Source organism: Oncorhynchus nerka, unplaced genomic scaffold, assembly GCF_034236695.1.
Source record: "Oncorhynchus nerka isolate Pitt River unplaced genomic scaffold, Oner_Uvic_2.0 unplaced_scaffold_1250, whole genome shotgun sequence".
Lineage (NCBI taxonomy): Eukaryota > Metazoa > Chordata > Actinopteri > Salmoniformes > Salmonidae > Oncorhynchus > Oncorhynchus nerka.
In genome coordinates this window covers 102,501-120,000 of record NW_027040089.1, presented here as the reverse complement: position 1 = coordinate 120,000, position 17,500 = coordinate 102,501, and the positions used below count along the sequence as shown (strand labels likewise).

The 17,500-nt window shown below is 44.5% G+C and overlaps 1 protein-coding gene across 1 annotated transcript in view; it reads right to left on the bottom strand.

Annotated features, from left to right (window-relative positions):
• The window catches only part of LOC115115989 (extracellular serine/threonine protein kinase FAM20C-like), a 98,334-nt gene that overhangs the window by 17,805 nt on the left and 63,029 nt on the right, over positions 1-17,500 (bottom strand). The window contains exon 4 of the mRNA XM_065015857.1: positions 566-658. Coding sequence (XP_064871929.1) covers positions 566-658 — 93 coding nt within the window. The remainder of the gene's footprint in view (positions 1-565; positions 659-17,500) is intronic.

Sequence of the window (17,500 nt, the reverse complement as noted above, 5' to 3'; positions counted from 1 at the left end):
ATCCCAGTATTTACTTAAAGCTATCTTTGCAAATAGCACTGCTGGGTGAATTGAAAAGCCATGGTCAGTCAATCAATAATATAATAGGACTTTTAGTAAATGTTTTCATCTTTCATTTAAAATCAGTGTAAACTATGAGAATAGAAAGGTTCAGAACGTATGTGAAACATCTCAAGTAGAAGTCAAGACTGGATGGTTATGTAAGATAGATGGGAGGGGTTGTTGGTAGGGTGGGATAAAAATAAATCAAGAGATAACTTATGTCAAATGTATTTTACATCTAAAAATATATATATATCTAAAATATATATTGGAAATTATGCAGATAATTACATTGACAGAATCCACAAAATATCTGCAGTATTAAAGCTGATTTACCCCCCAAAAAAACATTTGATGTGTGTGTTAGTCATGCCGGAAATGTCTCCAACTCCACACATGGTGTACACGCGCACAAACTCACACACACACACACACACACACACACACACACACACACACACACACACACACACACACACACACACACACACACACACACACACACACACACACACACACACACCTGTCCAGATGAAAGGCAGCGATCTCAGCGTTGTGTCTCTCCAGATCAGAGAAGTAGAAGAAGTCCGGGGGTGTCTCCTGTTCCCTGGTCTGCCTGGAAGACACAAAGGTCAAGGCACCGTTAGAGGAATGTTAGCATTAACAAATTCTTGTTCAGTATGAAGCACAACTGTCTGTCTTTATTTGACCCTGCTGGTCATCTACTGTAGCCTTAACGGCCACATGTACCCTCCACCGGGCACAACCAGAAGAGGACTGGCCCCTCGGAGCCTGGTTCCTCTCTAGGATTCTTCCTAGGTTCTAGCCTTCTAGGGAGATTTTTCTAACCACTGTGCTTCTGCATCTGCATTGGTTGCTCTTTGTGGTTTAGGCTGGGTATCTGTAAAGCACACGTGGGTATCTGTAAAGCACAAGTGGGTATCAGTAAAGCACAAGTGGGTATCTATAAAGTGGGTATCTGCAAAGCACAAGTGGGTATCTGTAAAGTGGGTATCTGTAAAACACAAGTGGGTATCTGTAAAGTGGGTATCTGTAAAGTGGGTATCTGTAAAGCACAAGTGGGTATCTGTAAAGTGGGTATCTGTAATGTGGGTATCTGTAAAGTGGGTATCTGTAAAGTGGGTATCTGTAAAGCACAAGTGCTGGTGTAAAAAGGGCTTTATAAAATACATTTGATTGATTGATTGAACATTCAAGGCCACGAGCACCAGAGTTCTCCAGCACTGAAAAGATACAGTAGGACAATGTAGTGAACGTTTTCCTAAAGTGCAAAGGAATGTGAAATCATTTGAAATTATTTATGAATGTGAGTAACCAAGATTTCCCGCAAGTGACTGCATTTAGATCTATCTGCATATCTATAGCTAACATTCATAGTTCCAGTCTGGGAGCAGGCTGCCCAGATGTGCATGTCTGAATTGTCCCTCTTTTCCCTAGCACACCATAAAGGGACTAGGGTGCCATTTGGGACACAGGCAGTTTAAGACAGCGGGACCCAGCAGTAGAGCAGTGAGCCACACGGCTGCTTGAGTTTCCTGTTCATATCCTGTAGCAACTCCTTCAGCCCCTCAGGCAGGCAGACAGGACGCATGGACATTGGCCTGAGTCAGCTGCTGTTGCTGGTGCTGCTTGGGGCTGCTGATACTGTCTGTCTGTCTGTCTGTCTGTCTGTCTGTCTGTCTGTCTGTCTGTCTGTCTGTCTGTCTGTCTGTCTGTCTGTCTGTCTGTCTGTCTGTCTGCAAAGAGTATCTAGGGTGGCACTGTACATGGAGGCACACAAGAACGCATGCAGACAGACGCACACACAGACACTCACACCTGGCCTTAACCTGTCCCATTACCACCATATTTATGCTAGCACAAACCCATATTCCACATTACCCAGTCCTTTCTTCTTCTCCTTCTTCCTTCCTCCCTCATTCCCTTCCTCTGTTTCGTCTCCCTCCAGCCATTCCACCTCAGAGCAGGGTGGGGGTGCATCCACCTCGCCTGACAACCCCAGCACTGCCAAGTCCGTAATGGAAAAGATCTTACATCCTATTCTTTCCATGTCAGGCAAGCTCCCTTTTAACCGTAAATCCCACAGCCACTATAATGATCCATTCGATTTCTCCCCGACCCAAAGGGAACAAACTTTTTTATTTGCGGATGGGAGGGGGAATAAACGAGACGTGGCAGACTGATTCAGGAGAGTATAAAAGGCAACACTGCACACCTGAAGAAAGGGTAGGTCCAGGATTCTAAAGGTGACCTCATAACGGTGGTACTCCATAATGCACTGTGACACACCTGAGGAAAGGGTAGGTCCAGGATTCTAAAGGTGACCTCATAACGGTGGTACACCATAATGCACCGTGACACACCTGAGGAAAGGGTAGGTCCAGGATTCTAAACCTCATAACGGTGACCTCACCGTGACACACCTGAGTGGTAGGATTCACCATAATGCACCGTGACACACCTGAGGAAAGGGTAGGTCCAGGATTCTAAAGGTGACCTCATAACGGTGGTACACCATAATGCACCGTGACACACCTGAGGAAAGGGTAGGTCCAGGATTCTAAAGGTGACCTCATAACGGTGGTACACCATAATGCACCGTGACACACCTGAGGAAAGGGTAGGTCCAGGATTCTAAAGGTGACCTCATAACGGTGGTACACCATAATGCACCGTAAGGATTCTAAAGGTGACCTCATAACGGTGACCTCATAACGGTGGTACACCATAATGCACCGTGACACACCTGAGGAAAGGGTAGGTCAGGATTCAAAGGTGACCTCATAACGGTGGTACACCATCAACACTAGATAACCACTAGATAACCAGAGAGGTAGTAAAAAGGCAGACAAAAGGATGCTGATTTGAAGTGCTCTGTCGGTATCATTCTGTAGCCTTAATGGAAATGGTAAGAGCTTTTTCATTCAGAAGTCAAGACGTGCCTGACTGCCACAGTCAGTAAGACGCTGTCAAACAGAAGTTAGATTAGAACACTTCAAACTGGCCATGTGAGTTGTGTTTCAGACTGAATGTGTTTTCAGAATAGCACTGACAGAAAGGTCTTGCTTGTCTCAACAGTAGAAGAAAGGTCTTGGTCCAGTCTGACGGAGTATTTTCAGAGCAGGCTACATTCTCAAGGAACAAAAAAATACCTTTTTCAAAAAATGTAATCTTTACTAACAACACTGGGAGCTACTACAGTGTGGAACCTACCCTCTCCACACACACACACGCACACACACACACACACACACACACACACACACACACACACACACACACACACACACACACACACACACACACTGACAGGATGTGCTGATGACTGTCTGCTATAGGTACACCTCAGGGACACTGTGATGCATGTCAACTGGAGAACTGTCCCATGATCCTCTATTTCTAAATAAACCAGCTTCTCACTTCACAACTTGAAAAGTAATTCAAAATTAAATGCATTGTCCATTAAATAATATTAACTTCCATCTCCACTGAGTGTACAAAACATTAGGAACATGACATAGACTGACCAGTTGAATCCAGGTGAAAGATATGATCCCTTATTGATGTCACTTGTTAAATCCACTTTAATCAGTGTAGACGAAGAGGAGACAAGTTAAAGAAGGATTTTTAAGCCTTGAGACAAGTGAGACATGGATTGTGTCTGTGTGTCATTCAGAGGGTGAATTGGCCAAACAAAACATGTAATTGCCTATGACCAGGGAATGGTTGTAGGTGCCAGGCGCACCGGTTTGTGTCAAGAACTGCAACGCTGCAGGAGTTTTCACGCTCAACAGTTTCCCATGTGTATCAAGAATGGTCCACCACCCAAAGGACATCCAGACAACTTGACACAACTGTGGAATGCTTTCGACACCCTGTGGAGTTCATGCCCCGATGAATTGAGGCTGTTCTGAGAGCAAATTGGGGGTGCAACTCAATATTTTGAAGGTGTTGGTAATGTTTTGTACACTCTGTACTGTATATTCACCGCTTTAGATGTAGAGATATACATTTTACACAGACTTAAACAGTATTGCACTTAACTGACACAAACAACCAGCCATACAGTCACTTGAGGACAAGTGCAGTTGAGAAAACACGTATCCTTCTCTGAGTCTCCACCTGGGGACCAGTTGTATCAGGGGATTGAGGCTGAAAAGCCTGCTTTGTGTAGGAGATGTGATGACTGAAACGTTTCCATGGTCCTGCTTGTGCTTACCAGATCTAGCCAGGCCAATACTGTACTCAGTGTACTTTATTAATATATCTGTCTGGGGAGGGAGAGAGAGAGAGAGAGAGAGAGAGAGAGAGAGAGAGAGAGAGAGAGAGAGATGGAGGGCTAGCACTACCAGCTAAGACACAGGCTTTGCTGATTCATTCATATCCTGTCCCTCTCTCTCTCCCTCTTTATCTCTACCTTCCTCGTTCTCACCCTTTCTCCCATTCCCTTTCTTTCTCCCTCTCTCATGCTCTTTCCCTCCCTCTCTCCCACCCGCTCTCTCTTAGTGACAGGGAGAGGGCAGCAGAGATGTCACACAGTAAAAAAGAGAGAACACTTTAGCATCAGTGTGACCCCATAGAACGGGTCAAACAGTAATGGCAACTGAGGTACTTCCTTATATGGACACGGTTGTGGTCAAATATTTGTAACTCCATTTATACTCAATGTATGAATTGAAAAAGGAAATAGATCAAGTGAATAAAATGGGAGGTTTCACTATTTGTTTCCAGCAGTTTGTTGACCCTGTACAGAACTATCTCTTCATCAAGCTGATAAGGAAGTAGCAGAGCTATCGGTTGGATTTCTGGAATCCCTCATTTTACCTCTGAGGGATTACTTATTTGTTCTTTCTCACCCTCTGTCCTATAAAACAGCACAAAACAAGGCAGACAGATAGGATTACGTAAGTCACAGATGGCAGGTTCAACAGTGCTGGACAAGGCAGACAGATAGGATTACGTAAATCACAGACGGCAGGTTCAACAGTGCTGGACAAGGCAGACAGATAGGATTACGTAAATCACAGATGGCAGGTTCAACAGTGCTGGACAAGGCAGACAGATAGGATTACGTAAGTCACAGACGGCAGGTTCAACAGTGCTGGACAAGGCAGACAGATAGGATTACGTAAGTCACAGACGGCAGGTTCAACAGTGCTGGACAAGGCAGACAGATAGGATTATGTAAATCACAGACGGCAGGTTCAACAGTGCTGGACAAGGCAGACAGATAGGATTACGTAAGTCACAGACGGCAGGTTCAACAGTGCTGGACAAGGCAGACAGATAGGATTACGTAAGTCACAGTGGTTCAACAGTGCTGGACAAGGCAGACAGATAGGATTATGTAAATCACAGACGGCAGGTTCAACAGTGCTGGACAAGGCAGACAGATAGGATTACGTAAGTCACAGACGGCAGGTTCAACAGTGCTGGACAAGGCAGACAGATAGGATTATGTAAGTCACAGATGGCAGGTTCAACAGTGCTGGACAAGGCAGACAGATAGGATTACGTAAATCACAGACGGCAGGTTCAACAGTGCTGGACAAGGCAGACAGATAGGATTACGTAAATCACAGACGGCAGGTTCAACAGTGCTGGACAAGGCAGACAGATAGGATTACGTAAATCACAGACGGCAGGTTCAACAGTGCTGGACAAGGCAGACAGATAGGATTATGTAAGTCACAGACGGCAGGTTCAACAGTGCTGGACAAGGCAGACAGATAGGATTACGTAAATCACAGACGGCAGGTTCAACAGTGCTGGACAAGGCAGACAGATAGGATTATGTAAGTCACAGACGGCAGGTTCAACAGTGCTGGACAAGGCAGACAGATAGGATTATGTAAGTCACAGACGGCAGGTTCAACAGTGCTGGACAAGGCAGACAGATAGGATTACGTAAATCACAGACGGCAGGTTCAACAGTGCTGGACAAGGCAGACAGATAGGATTATGTAAGTCACAGACGGCAGGTTCAACAGTGCTGGACAAGGCAGACAGATAGGATTATGTAAATCACAGACGGCAGGTTCAACAGTGCTGGACAAGGCAGACAGATAGGATTACGTAAATCACAGACGGTAGGTTCAACAGTGCTGGACAAGCACCATTGGACCTGTGTGTAGACAACTTTGACAATGCAGAGGTAAAAGGGAAGAAAAACGACTGAACTCTGATTCAGGGGAAGAGGCAAGGTATGCTGCTTTCATATGTGGGCAAGAGGATGAACGCTTCTGATAGAATACAATGGTCCTAGTGTCTTTTCCTATGCAACGCCAATAGAAGTGTGTGAGACGCTGTTGATGTGCCGTCTGCAGGCTGTCACCTACACATGCTCAACAGAAATATTTTATGGCAGAAAAAAAGGGGACAAACAGCACTCAGTCAATGACAAATGTAGACAAATGAATCGTGAGGCTTATTATAAAGCTTTTATTAAGGAATGATGAGCATAGAATCACAGAAACAAAAGGCCTAAAATAACTGATATTTTCATCCAACAGCCTTCAATTTGTTATGAGACCAGATACATTTAGCTGATTATCCACGTAGTATCCTTTACAGATTTTCCCACAAACATCTCCATTACAACCCTCTTGATGTTTGCGAAGCATGGCTGGCTTGTCAAACAGAGCTGAGGTCTTTTGGTCTCACATATGATGACTCATAGAACCAGTTACTGTGCTGGTTCGTGGATACACATTCCTCCCCGTTTTTTTCTGTTATGGGGTTTGCCCCCATCCCAGTGGGTGTAGCTGATTGGTTGGCCCACAAGTCGACAAATTTCCTTTCTTTCCTTCTGTCGTTGGCGGCGATGTGAGCCCACTGGGCGTGAGGGATGAGTGACATACATACAGACAGACTGGTCAGTATAACGTCAGTGGTTTCCAGTGTGTTCCAGCCAGTCTCTGCCAGCTGTAAAGTGTACATGTACAGTATAGGACTGCACTTGCTGAACAGCCCTAAAGCCATGGTGAGGTGCATTGAGGTTCCTGTGTGTGTTCCCCTCCATACTGGATCTAGAGGTTAGTAATGTATGGTTAGCTCAGCTGGCTAGTGCATGGTGCATTGAGGTTCCTGTGTGTGTTCCCCTCCATACTGGATCTAGAGGTTAGTAATGTATGGTTAGCTCAGCTGGCTAGTGCATGGTGCATTGAGGTTCCTGTGTGTGTTCCCCTCCATACTGGATCTAGAGGTTAGTAATATATGGTTAGCTCAGCTGGCTAGTGCATGGTGCATTGAGGTTCCTGTGTGTGTTCCCCTCCATACTGGATCTAGAGGTTAGTAATGTATGGTTAGCTCAGCTGGCTAGTGCATGGTGCATTGAGGTTCCTGTGTGTGTTCCCCTCCATACTGGATCTAGAGGTTAGTAATGTATGGTTAGCTCAGCTGGCTAGTGCATGGTGCATTGAGGTTCCTGTGTGTGTTCCCCTCCATACTGGATCTAGAGGTTAGTAATGTATGGTTAGCTCAGCTGGCTAGTGCATGGTGCATTGAGGTTCCTGTGTGTGTTCCCCTCCATACTGGATCTAGAGGTTAGTAATGTATGGTTAGCTCAGCTGGCTAGTGCATGGTGCATTGAGGTTCCTGTGTGTGTTCCCCTCCATACTGGATCTAGAGGTTAGTAATGTATGGTTAGCTCAGCTGGCTAGTGCATGGTGCATTGAGGTTCCTGTGTGTGTTCCCCTCCATACTGGATCTAGAGGTTAGTAATGTATGGTTAGCTCAGCTGGCTAGTGCATGGTGCATTGAGGTTCCTGTGTGTGTTCCCCTCCATACTGGATCTAGAGGTTAGTAATGTATGGTTAGCTCAGCTGGCTAGTGCATGGTGCATTGAGGTTCCTGTGTGTGTTCCCCTCCATACTGGATCTAGAGGTTAGTAATGTATGGTTAGCTCAGCTGGCTAGTGCATGGTGCATTGAGGTTCCTGTGTGTGTTCCCCTCCATACTGGATCTAGAGGTTAGTAATGTATGGTTAGCTCAGCTGGCTAGTGCATGGTGCATTGAGGTTCCTGTGTGTGTTCCCCTCCATACTGGATCTAGAGGTTAGTAATGTATGGTTAGCTCAGCTGGCTAGTGCATGGTGCATTGAGGTTCCTGTGTGTGTTCCCCTCCATACTGGATCTAGAGGTTAGTAATGTATGGTTAGCTCAGCTGGCTAGTGCATGGTGCATTGAGGTTCCTGTGTGTGTTCCCCTCCATACTGGATCTAGAGGTTAGTAATGTATGGTTAGCTCAGCTGGCTAGTGCATGGTGCAAACAATGATAAGGCTGCAGGATAACACACTCTGCCCCCCCACTGCAGCAGTGTACCGCAAGGCTCTGAGTGACCTTGTAATGACATTTCATTACTGCTACACCTCCAGCCAGCTACTGTAAAGGGAGGGAAGGAGGGCGGGAAGGAGTTAAGGAGGGAGGGAGGGCTGGAGCACTGGGGGAGATCCATCATCTATATGTAATCCACAGCAAATGTAAGACCCCCATCTGACAGGCATCTTTGTCTGGGCTTGTGATAGGATCATATGAGGGAGGGAGGAAGGAAGGTGGGGGAGAGGCCGTCATTGTAAATAAGAGTTTGTTCTTAATTGACTTGCCTAGTTAAACAATGGTGAATGAAAAAAATATATATATACTCAGCAATTAAAGAAACTTCCTCACTGTCAACTCCATTTATTTTCAGCAAACTTAAATAAATATTTGTATGAACATAACAAGATTCAACAACTGAGACATAAACTGAACAAGTTCCACAGTCATGTGACTGAAATGGAATAAAGGGGGGTCAAAATCAAAAGTAACAGTCAGTATCTGGTGTGGCCACCAGCTGCATTAAGTACGGCAGTGCATCTCCTCCTCATGGACTGCACCAGATTTGCCAGTTCTTGCTGTGAGATGTTACCTCACTCTTCCACCAAGGCACCTACAAGTTCCCGTACATTTCTGGGGGGAATGGCCCTAGCCCTTATCCTCCAATCCAACAGGTCCCAGACATGCTCAATGGGATAGAAATCTGGGCTCTTCGCTGGTCATGGCAGAACACTGACATTCCTGTCTTGCAGGAAATCACGCACAGAACGAGCAGTATGGCTGGTGGCATTTTCATGCTGGAGGGTCATGTCAGGATGAGCCTGCAGGAAGGGTACCACATGAGGGAGGAGGATGTCTTCCCTGTAACGCACAGCATTGAGATTGCCTCCAATGACAACAAGCTCAGTCCGATGATGCTGTGACACACCGCCCCAGACCATGACGGACACTCCACCTCCAAATCGATCCTACTCCAGAGTACAGACCTCGGTGTAACGCTCATTCCTTCGATGATAAACGCGAAACCTACCAACTTCCTCGGTGAGACAAAACCGTGACTCGTCAGTGAAGAGCTCTTTTTGCATTTCCTGTCTGGTCCAGCAACGGTGGGTTTGTGCCCATAGGCGACGTTATTGTCTGGTGAGGAAAACAGGCCTACAAGCCTTCAGTCCAGCCTCTTTCAGCCTATTGCGGACAGTCTGAGCACTGATGGAGGGATTATGCATTCCTAGTGTAACTCGGGCAGTTGTTGTTGCCTGGAATCGAACCAGGTTGTCTGTAGTGACACCTCTGGCACTGAGATGCAGTGCCTTAGACCAGTGCGCCACTCTGGAGCCAATGACAAACAATGAGGTTCACTAAGTAATTGCTTCCTGTATGCCCACACTGAGACAGGAACAGAGAGAGATAGAGGGAGATCGAGAGGGAGAGAGACATGGGGGGAGAGAAAGACTGAGAGGAATGGTTAGAGAGAGAAAGAGAGAAGCAGCCCGTGCCTAGTAGGAGTTCAGCTCAGTGAGAGGCTCCATTAGCCAGTGGTAAGAATATTATCTACTTCTACACTACTGCTAAGAGGGTCCCAACCTGCTTGGATTTTCCAAATCTATTTGGATATTGTGCCGCCTACTTAAACTTTCTTACTTGGCACCAACTCTACTTAGCACAACCTCTCTCTCTCTCTCATTTCATAATAACCAAACCAGACACACTTCAATGTGACTGTAGTCACGTGTTCACTCACTGAAAAATTAATTATAGGATTATGTCGCTTACAAACAGATTTTTGCACAAAAATATTTAAAAAATTCCTCCCTTCGCATTTCTAATTTTCGAGGAGGATCCGCCACTATGTGGTTGACAGGGGACTACAGATTCAATAAACCTGAAGGAGCATGGTAAATTGGAATTAAGTGCAGTGGGTGAGTATATGTAAGCTTTGGGTGAATGCTTGCACTGGTGAGATGGGAGATGATGTGTTTTCCTCTTCTTCCACAGATAACCAGTAGTCCCTCGCGTATCTATCAGCGGGAATCTCAGAACACACACAGGGCAGAGCTGAAGCAGCTCACTAGACTGAATTTCAAATCAATGTTACACAACTCGTTCTGGCCTCTGATATTTTTGGCACAGCCAGAAGGAAACAAAAATATTCCCTACTTGAGATGCAACATACTGTACTGAAATAGATGACATATTGATAAAGTTGCATATACATGCATACTAGCCTGGATAAAACAGACTGAATCACGCTCACTACTGTTCCACAGCTTGAGTCCGTTTTAACCAGGCTATATGCATACAGGAAAATACTAATGATGATCAGAAGGCAGGTGCTTCGTTTATCACTGTCGCTAGATGCTGATGAGGTTTCAAATGAATGCAAGACTGTGCTGGATGAGGTATGGAGGGAGAAATATTCTCTGATCTACAACGTTTTTGTCTCTGCCAAAAATATATAGAAGCGCTATTCACTTGCATTACGTTCTCATCAGAATAGAAAAGAATGACATTTAACCATTGTAGTTATATGCCACATCATATTGGACACGACAGAACTAAGCAAAACCCAGGTATCTGAAAGTTAATTATGCCCTTAACAACCACAGACATGAATCACTTATTCTTTAAAAGTCATCATTATAGCTTAAACATTCGTTCTGTATACATCTGAATAACATAAGTTGAATGGAAACAGTAGCGTTGAATGACTGGGATAATAATAATAGATAGAATATTCATATATTCCAGGGTTTGGAGAATTAGGGGTCATTGTGTTTTTTAATTAGACCTGCTCCTGGTGGTTCCTGATGAGGATTACGGAGAATATTTTCTCTGCAGCACCATCCTCTCCTCCTCTTCTCTCTCTTCTACACTTCCCTCCACTCCTGTCCGCTCCTCCAGACTCCTATATCCTCTTCATCTCATCTCTTCTATCCTCCCGTCTCCTCTCATCTACGTCTCCCATCCTCCACTCCCAACTCCTCCCCTCTCTTATCCCCTCTCCTCCCATCATCTCCTCCTCTACTCTCTCCCTCTCTTCTCCTCCCCCTCTCTCATCATCATATTCCTTCCTCTCCTGGGATCTCCTCTCTCCTCTCCTATGCTGTGGATGAAAGTGTACCCCAGGCACCATGCAGGCTGTCTGTCTTGCACTCAGACCGAGTTTCTGTCAACGTACATTTCAGACCAGGGAGAGAACTCTCTCTCTCTCTTTCTCTCTCTCACCCTCTTTTTTTCTCTCTCTCTCTCTCTCTCTCTCTGTCTCTCTCTCTCTCTCTCATACTGTATAAACTGATGTGTGTGTTCATACTTGTACAAGTCCCTGTATGTCTGTATGTACTGTATGTGTGTGTGCTGCCTGTGTGTACCAGTGCTCCAGCCACCCTGTGGGTGGTCCTGTGTGAGAGGGGGATCAGGGCCTGAAATATGGGTCCGCTACGTCTGGGTAATCACCCAGGGCTTGGCCTTTTACACTATGCTGGTGTAGGGCACAAATAAGGTTAAGGTTAACACATAATAACACAACACCACAAAGGATCATGGTCTACTTCCTAGACAGGAATATCACTGTACTACTACAGTGTAGTTACCACAATACACACTCTAAACCCAATGTCACTATTGATAGGTCGTTGAGCATCGACAGACACCACTTGTTGTTGAAAGGGGTTCAGTCATCTATTCATATCCTGTTTTACTGTATGTGTTTAATGTTTAGTACATCTTCATACATTTGTGACAAACAGCAGTACATTGACCCACAAAGTGTGGATCAACATCTATGAAAGCGTTGTTACTATGGCTACAGTATATTCTCTGGTTTGTTCCACAGGCCCACGGCTGTTTTACAACCATCTCTGTTTTTCTTTATCCTGAATTGACTGGCAGTCGGAGCATATTCATCCCAGATCTCCAGAGTTGAACTCTCCACAGACAGAGTGGTGCTCAGCCAATGATGGCTCAGAACAAAAGAGCTGGGATCGCTGTGAAGACCTGCCGTAAAGCTGCAGAATTATACTGGGCTTTTGGGATCCTTCCACAATCGTCTTAGAGGGCTCCCTGGAATCACAAGTTCAGTTGGAGTATGTCAGTAACGTACTGCATATTATTTATATTTCCATGAATCCATTTATGTCCATGACTTCCTGTAGCTGGGCCTGCTGTATGCTGTTGTCACTGCTTGCTAGGCTTAGGGTGGCAAAGGGTGGGTATATAACTGGAAACGTTTGAAGTTTACCAGTAAATAACCTGAATTTTGACATCTTACAATAATTTTATGTAATCTATTACAAGACATATTACCATTTTTGGTATCACATGTGTCTGTAGTTATTGCTGGCCCTCTCTGGCCTCACCACATGTGTCTGTGGTTATCGCTGGCCCTCTCTGGCCTTACCACATGTGTCTGTAGTTATCGCTGGCCCTCTCTGGCCTCACCACATGTGTCTGTGGTTATCGCTGGCCCTCTCTGGCCTCACCACATGTGTCTGTAGTTATCGCTGGCCCTCTCTGGCCTCACCACATGTGTCTGTAGTTATTGCTGGCCCTCTCTGGCCTCACCACATGTGTCTGTAGTTATCGCTGGCCCTCTCTGGCCTCACCACATGTGTCTGTAGTTATCGCTGGCCCTCTCTGGCCTCACCACATGTGTCTGTAGTTATCGCTGGCCCTCTCTGGCCTCACCACATGTGTCTGTAGTTATCGCTGGCCCTCTCTGGCCTCACCACATGTGTCTGTAGTTATCGCTGGCCCTCTCTGGCCTCACCACATGTGTCTGTAGTTATCGCTGGCCCTCTCTGGCCTCACCACATGTGTCTGTAGTTATCGCTGGCCCTCTCTGGCCTCACCACATGTGTCTGTAGTTATCGCTGGCCCTCTCTGGCCTCACCACATGTGTCTGTAGTTATCGCTGGCCCTCTCTGGCCTCACCACATGTGTCTGTGGTTATCGCTGGCCCTCTCTGGCCTCACCACATGTGTCAGTAGTTATCGCTGGCCCTCTCTGGCCTCACCACATGTGTCTGTGGTTATCGCTGGCCCTCTCTGGTCTCACCACATGTAAAATATATGAATTCAATAAGATGATTTGAAAACATTTAATGACAAAGCTGTAAAACATGATCCTAAATATAAACCATGAACTTAGTGAATACCATTGGTGTTTAATAAGATGTTTAATGTGAAGGTTTCAGCATGAAATATCCCTGTCCTCTATTTCTTTGCACACTTGTATTTATTTTACTATGTCAATATGTATTTGTTGTCAATGTTAGGCGTCAAACTGTTGGCAGTTGTGAAAAAATTAAATAGTTGGACAAGTTGCAGAGTTAATTGAAAATAATGTAATTGTTGATTAGTTACTTTATCCATTAACTTGGCTATTTTCTCTTGAACCATATTTACATTTACATTTACATTTAAGTCATTTAGCAGACGCTCTTATCCAGAGCGACTTACAAACAGACACACCATATGTTCTATCTACTAGACACTCATGGGCAATATGGACACAGATATAACAAAAATAATATCATGTATGAATACGTTTTTTAAATACCAAAGTTACGATAGATTGCTATAGATTTTCTGTTAATTATCAAATTTACTGAAGATTCCAGTAACTTTGGTAAACTACCGGTAGCTTTGCAACCCTAGTTAGGCTACTATATTGTGTAGGTAAAATATGTTTGGTTTTATAATGATTTGAACATTTGACTGCCTTGCTTTAAATAATATCCCACAATGATTTAAATATTTCACCTCTATTTTCCACAAGGCCATGTAATAGATGAATGTAGGCTACTAAAACACAGCTTTGTGAGGACTAGTCTTTTTTCTCCTGCAGCTACAGCGCAAACAACAACTATCCCATCATCTGATCTGATTACTGATGTACTCTTTACTAACAGATGTGCATTTTAGAACAGGTGTAGCTCCTTCCTGCAGTCAAATGGCCCAGTGGCCTCATGGGTGGAATGCTATTCATATTCTTCATCATTTCCTTATTTTATTTTTTACATTTCTGGTGTTTTGTTGAAAAACTTTTTTGTTATATTTCAGTCTTCTGTGATGTATATAAAGTGTAATACTGTGATGCAAACTCAAAATGTAATACATTTCAACTCTATATCTGACATGGTACAGGTGTCTTCTTTTTTAAGGTCCATAACCATGTGTATGAGGTGTATACTTTTGTTTAAGACTACCAAGAAACACTATGTGGGACCCTGATTTAGTCCACTGCAGTAGAGGTTATTAAAATGTCTTCATTTGGAATATATCAGCTGGGGATGTGCCAGACTGTGAAATGTACGTGCCAAATGGCAATCTATTTCCTATTTAGTGCACTACTTTGTATTCCCTACTTAGTGCACTACTTTGTATTCCCTACTTAGTGCACTACTTTTGACCAAAGTAGTGCACTACACAGGGAATAGGGTGCCATTTGGGATACACTCTATATATATACTGTATATTAGGTTAGATTACTCGTTGGTTACTACTGCATTGTCGGATCTAGAAGCACAAGCATTTCGCTACACTCGCATTAACATCTGCTAACTATGTGTATGTGACAAATAAAATAAGATTTAAAACAAAAAAACAAAAAACAAAATATATATATATATTCTTTTTTGTGTGATTATTTTCTTTAGTTCTTTTTTTCTTTTTAAATATATTTTTTTATATATATTTGTTGATTTTATACAATATCTCCTGGTGGGACAAAGGGGGTGAATTGAACTGTTGGCCACATATCCAGTATTAGCCTCAGGTCCTGTGAAGGCTATTGGCTCAGGTCCTGTGAAGGCTATTGGCTCAGTGGCTTCCTATCTTCCTATGGCTTTTTTTGTGTCAGTCAGGGTGTCTACAGGGTAAAAACAATACCACAGAACGAACACTGCTCAGCATCCCTCTCGTGCTCTCTCTCTCTCTCCCTCCCCCTCCTCCAGCCCCCTCTCTCTCTCTCCCCCTCCCTCCCCCTCTCCCTCTCTCTCCCCCCTCTCCCTCTCTCTCTTTCTGAGGAAACCATGTTCCATGTATATGTCCACCATCAGTCTTTACATCATTCATAATCCACCATTTTAGACTAGATTTCTTGGAGGGCATTAGTTGGGAAATGCGTGGCCATTATTTTCCTCATCAAGAGCATGTGGTGGGTCGTCATGAGAAGGAAGGGAGGAAGGGAGGAGAAGAGGAGAGATGAGGCGGTATAGCTGAATAAGCAATGACACAGAGATGAATTCTCATCACCAGCTCTGCTAATCTCCAAATCTGCAGTTTACTATGTTATAAATAATGGTGGCGTACTCAGCAACACAAAAACACAGCGACTTTACGAATTACAGTTCAAGGTTCACGCAAACAAGAATAGGTCACATTAGGTTGATTCTAGGGGTGTGTCCCAATTGGCAGCCTATTCACTATATAGGGTGCTACTTTTGACCAGGGCCCATTGGAAATAGGCTGTCATTTGAGACCAGGTTTGTTGAGGAAGCCTGCGTTGTGCTCCGTGTCCAATATTGGGTTTATGATTATCCCTGAGTTGGAGGTGTAACTCGGGGAGGGGGGGGCTACACTATAGTAGGCTGAACCTGAGTGATGCTTCTCCAAGGATGAACTCTTCCCAGGCTGCAATGGGCTTCATGCTAGCAGTTAGAGGAGAGACAGGAGACACCCTCAGGCTAGCCTGGTTCCATCTCTGTTTGAGCTGTCTTGCTAACTCCTTTGGCCGGCAATGACCATAGAAGTTGGCAAGACAGCACAGATGTGGAACCAGGCTAGCCTCATGGTGTCTCCTGTCTCCCCTCTAACTGCTCCAACCTCCAGCCATAGCTGGATACTCAGCTACTGTAGCTAGGTTACGATGTCACAGCCAACGGAAAACAACACCATGAAACAAGAACATAGAGGACTGAGAAGTGCTCTCTCTCTCTCTTCTAATACTGGGATACTGTATGTTCTGTTAGGCTTACCTACAGAGGATGAGCGGTTTTCAATGTGGCAGCGATGGAATGAACTCTGAAAGGAGGTGATCCTTTCTTCGACTTTTAGGGATGAAAATAAATGAATGGTAGACTTTGTGGCTGGTTCTGAGTTACAGAGTAAGCAAAACAAACATGGCAGAGGAGGACATTCTCGTGTCAATGTAAAATATAAAATACAAAAGTCTGGGGGACTATATTGAACAATGAATACTCCCATAGATTTGGTCATGTGAAGGGAATACAAGCATGCAATCACAGTTCCTCTAGCAGCTACAGCTTATAGTTTAGCCTAAAATACCCCCAAAGATATGGGGTGTATTAATTCATGCACACTGCAGAAAACCGAAGCAAAAGTATTTTCAACTGAACACTTTTTGCAACGAAAACTGGCTTTTCTTTTTAGACAAGTTCAGGTTAATCCCTTGTTGTTTCAACCCATTATCAACCCACACTGGATCCTTCAGCTATCCTGATGAGGTAGCTACATCGGTACAGTACAGCACTGTGACAGAACGGTGATGCAAGCCGGGTATGTTAGGAATGCCACATGTCGGAGAGTTATTTCCTCTCATAAAGTTGCGTCTGGCCCGGCACTCTGGGCAGATATAAAGGAGTCATGTGAAGTGGGAGAACAGTCAGGAATTCATGTTCCCTAGAGAAGAGCAGCCAGTTGTTTCAATCCTTCACAGGTTGAGAGAGAGAGAGAGAGAGAGAGAGAGAGAGAGAGAGAGAGAGAGAGAGAGAGAGAGAGAGAGAGAGAGAGAGAGAGAGAGAGAGAGAGAGAGAGAGAGAGAGAGAGAGCGAGAGAGAGAGAGAAGATGGGGACACAGAGAGGGAAGTAATAAAGAAGGTAAGAGGAGACAGAGGGGAAGTAATAAAGAAGGTAAGAGGAGACAGAGGGGAAGTAATAAAGAAGGTAAGAGGAGACAGAGGGGAAGTAATGCCTACAGATGTGATATTATTTTAAAAATTGCAAAAATATGTCTCCATCTTCCGTAACACTAGGCCTAAAAGTGGCAACAAAGGATCAGAAAGTGGCACAAAGGTCTGTCAATATGGTAATGAGGACAAGCTGTGTGGCTTTCAGCCTCTTAGTGCTGATAGGGATCGTAAGCACTTTCCACTGCTTGCCCC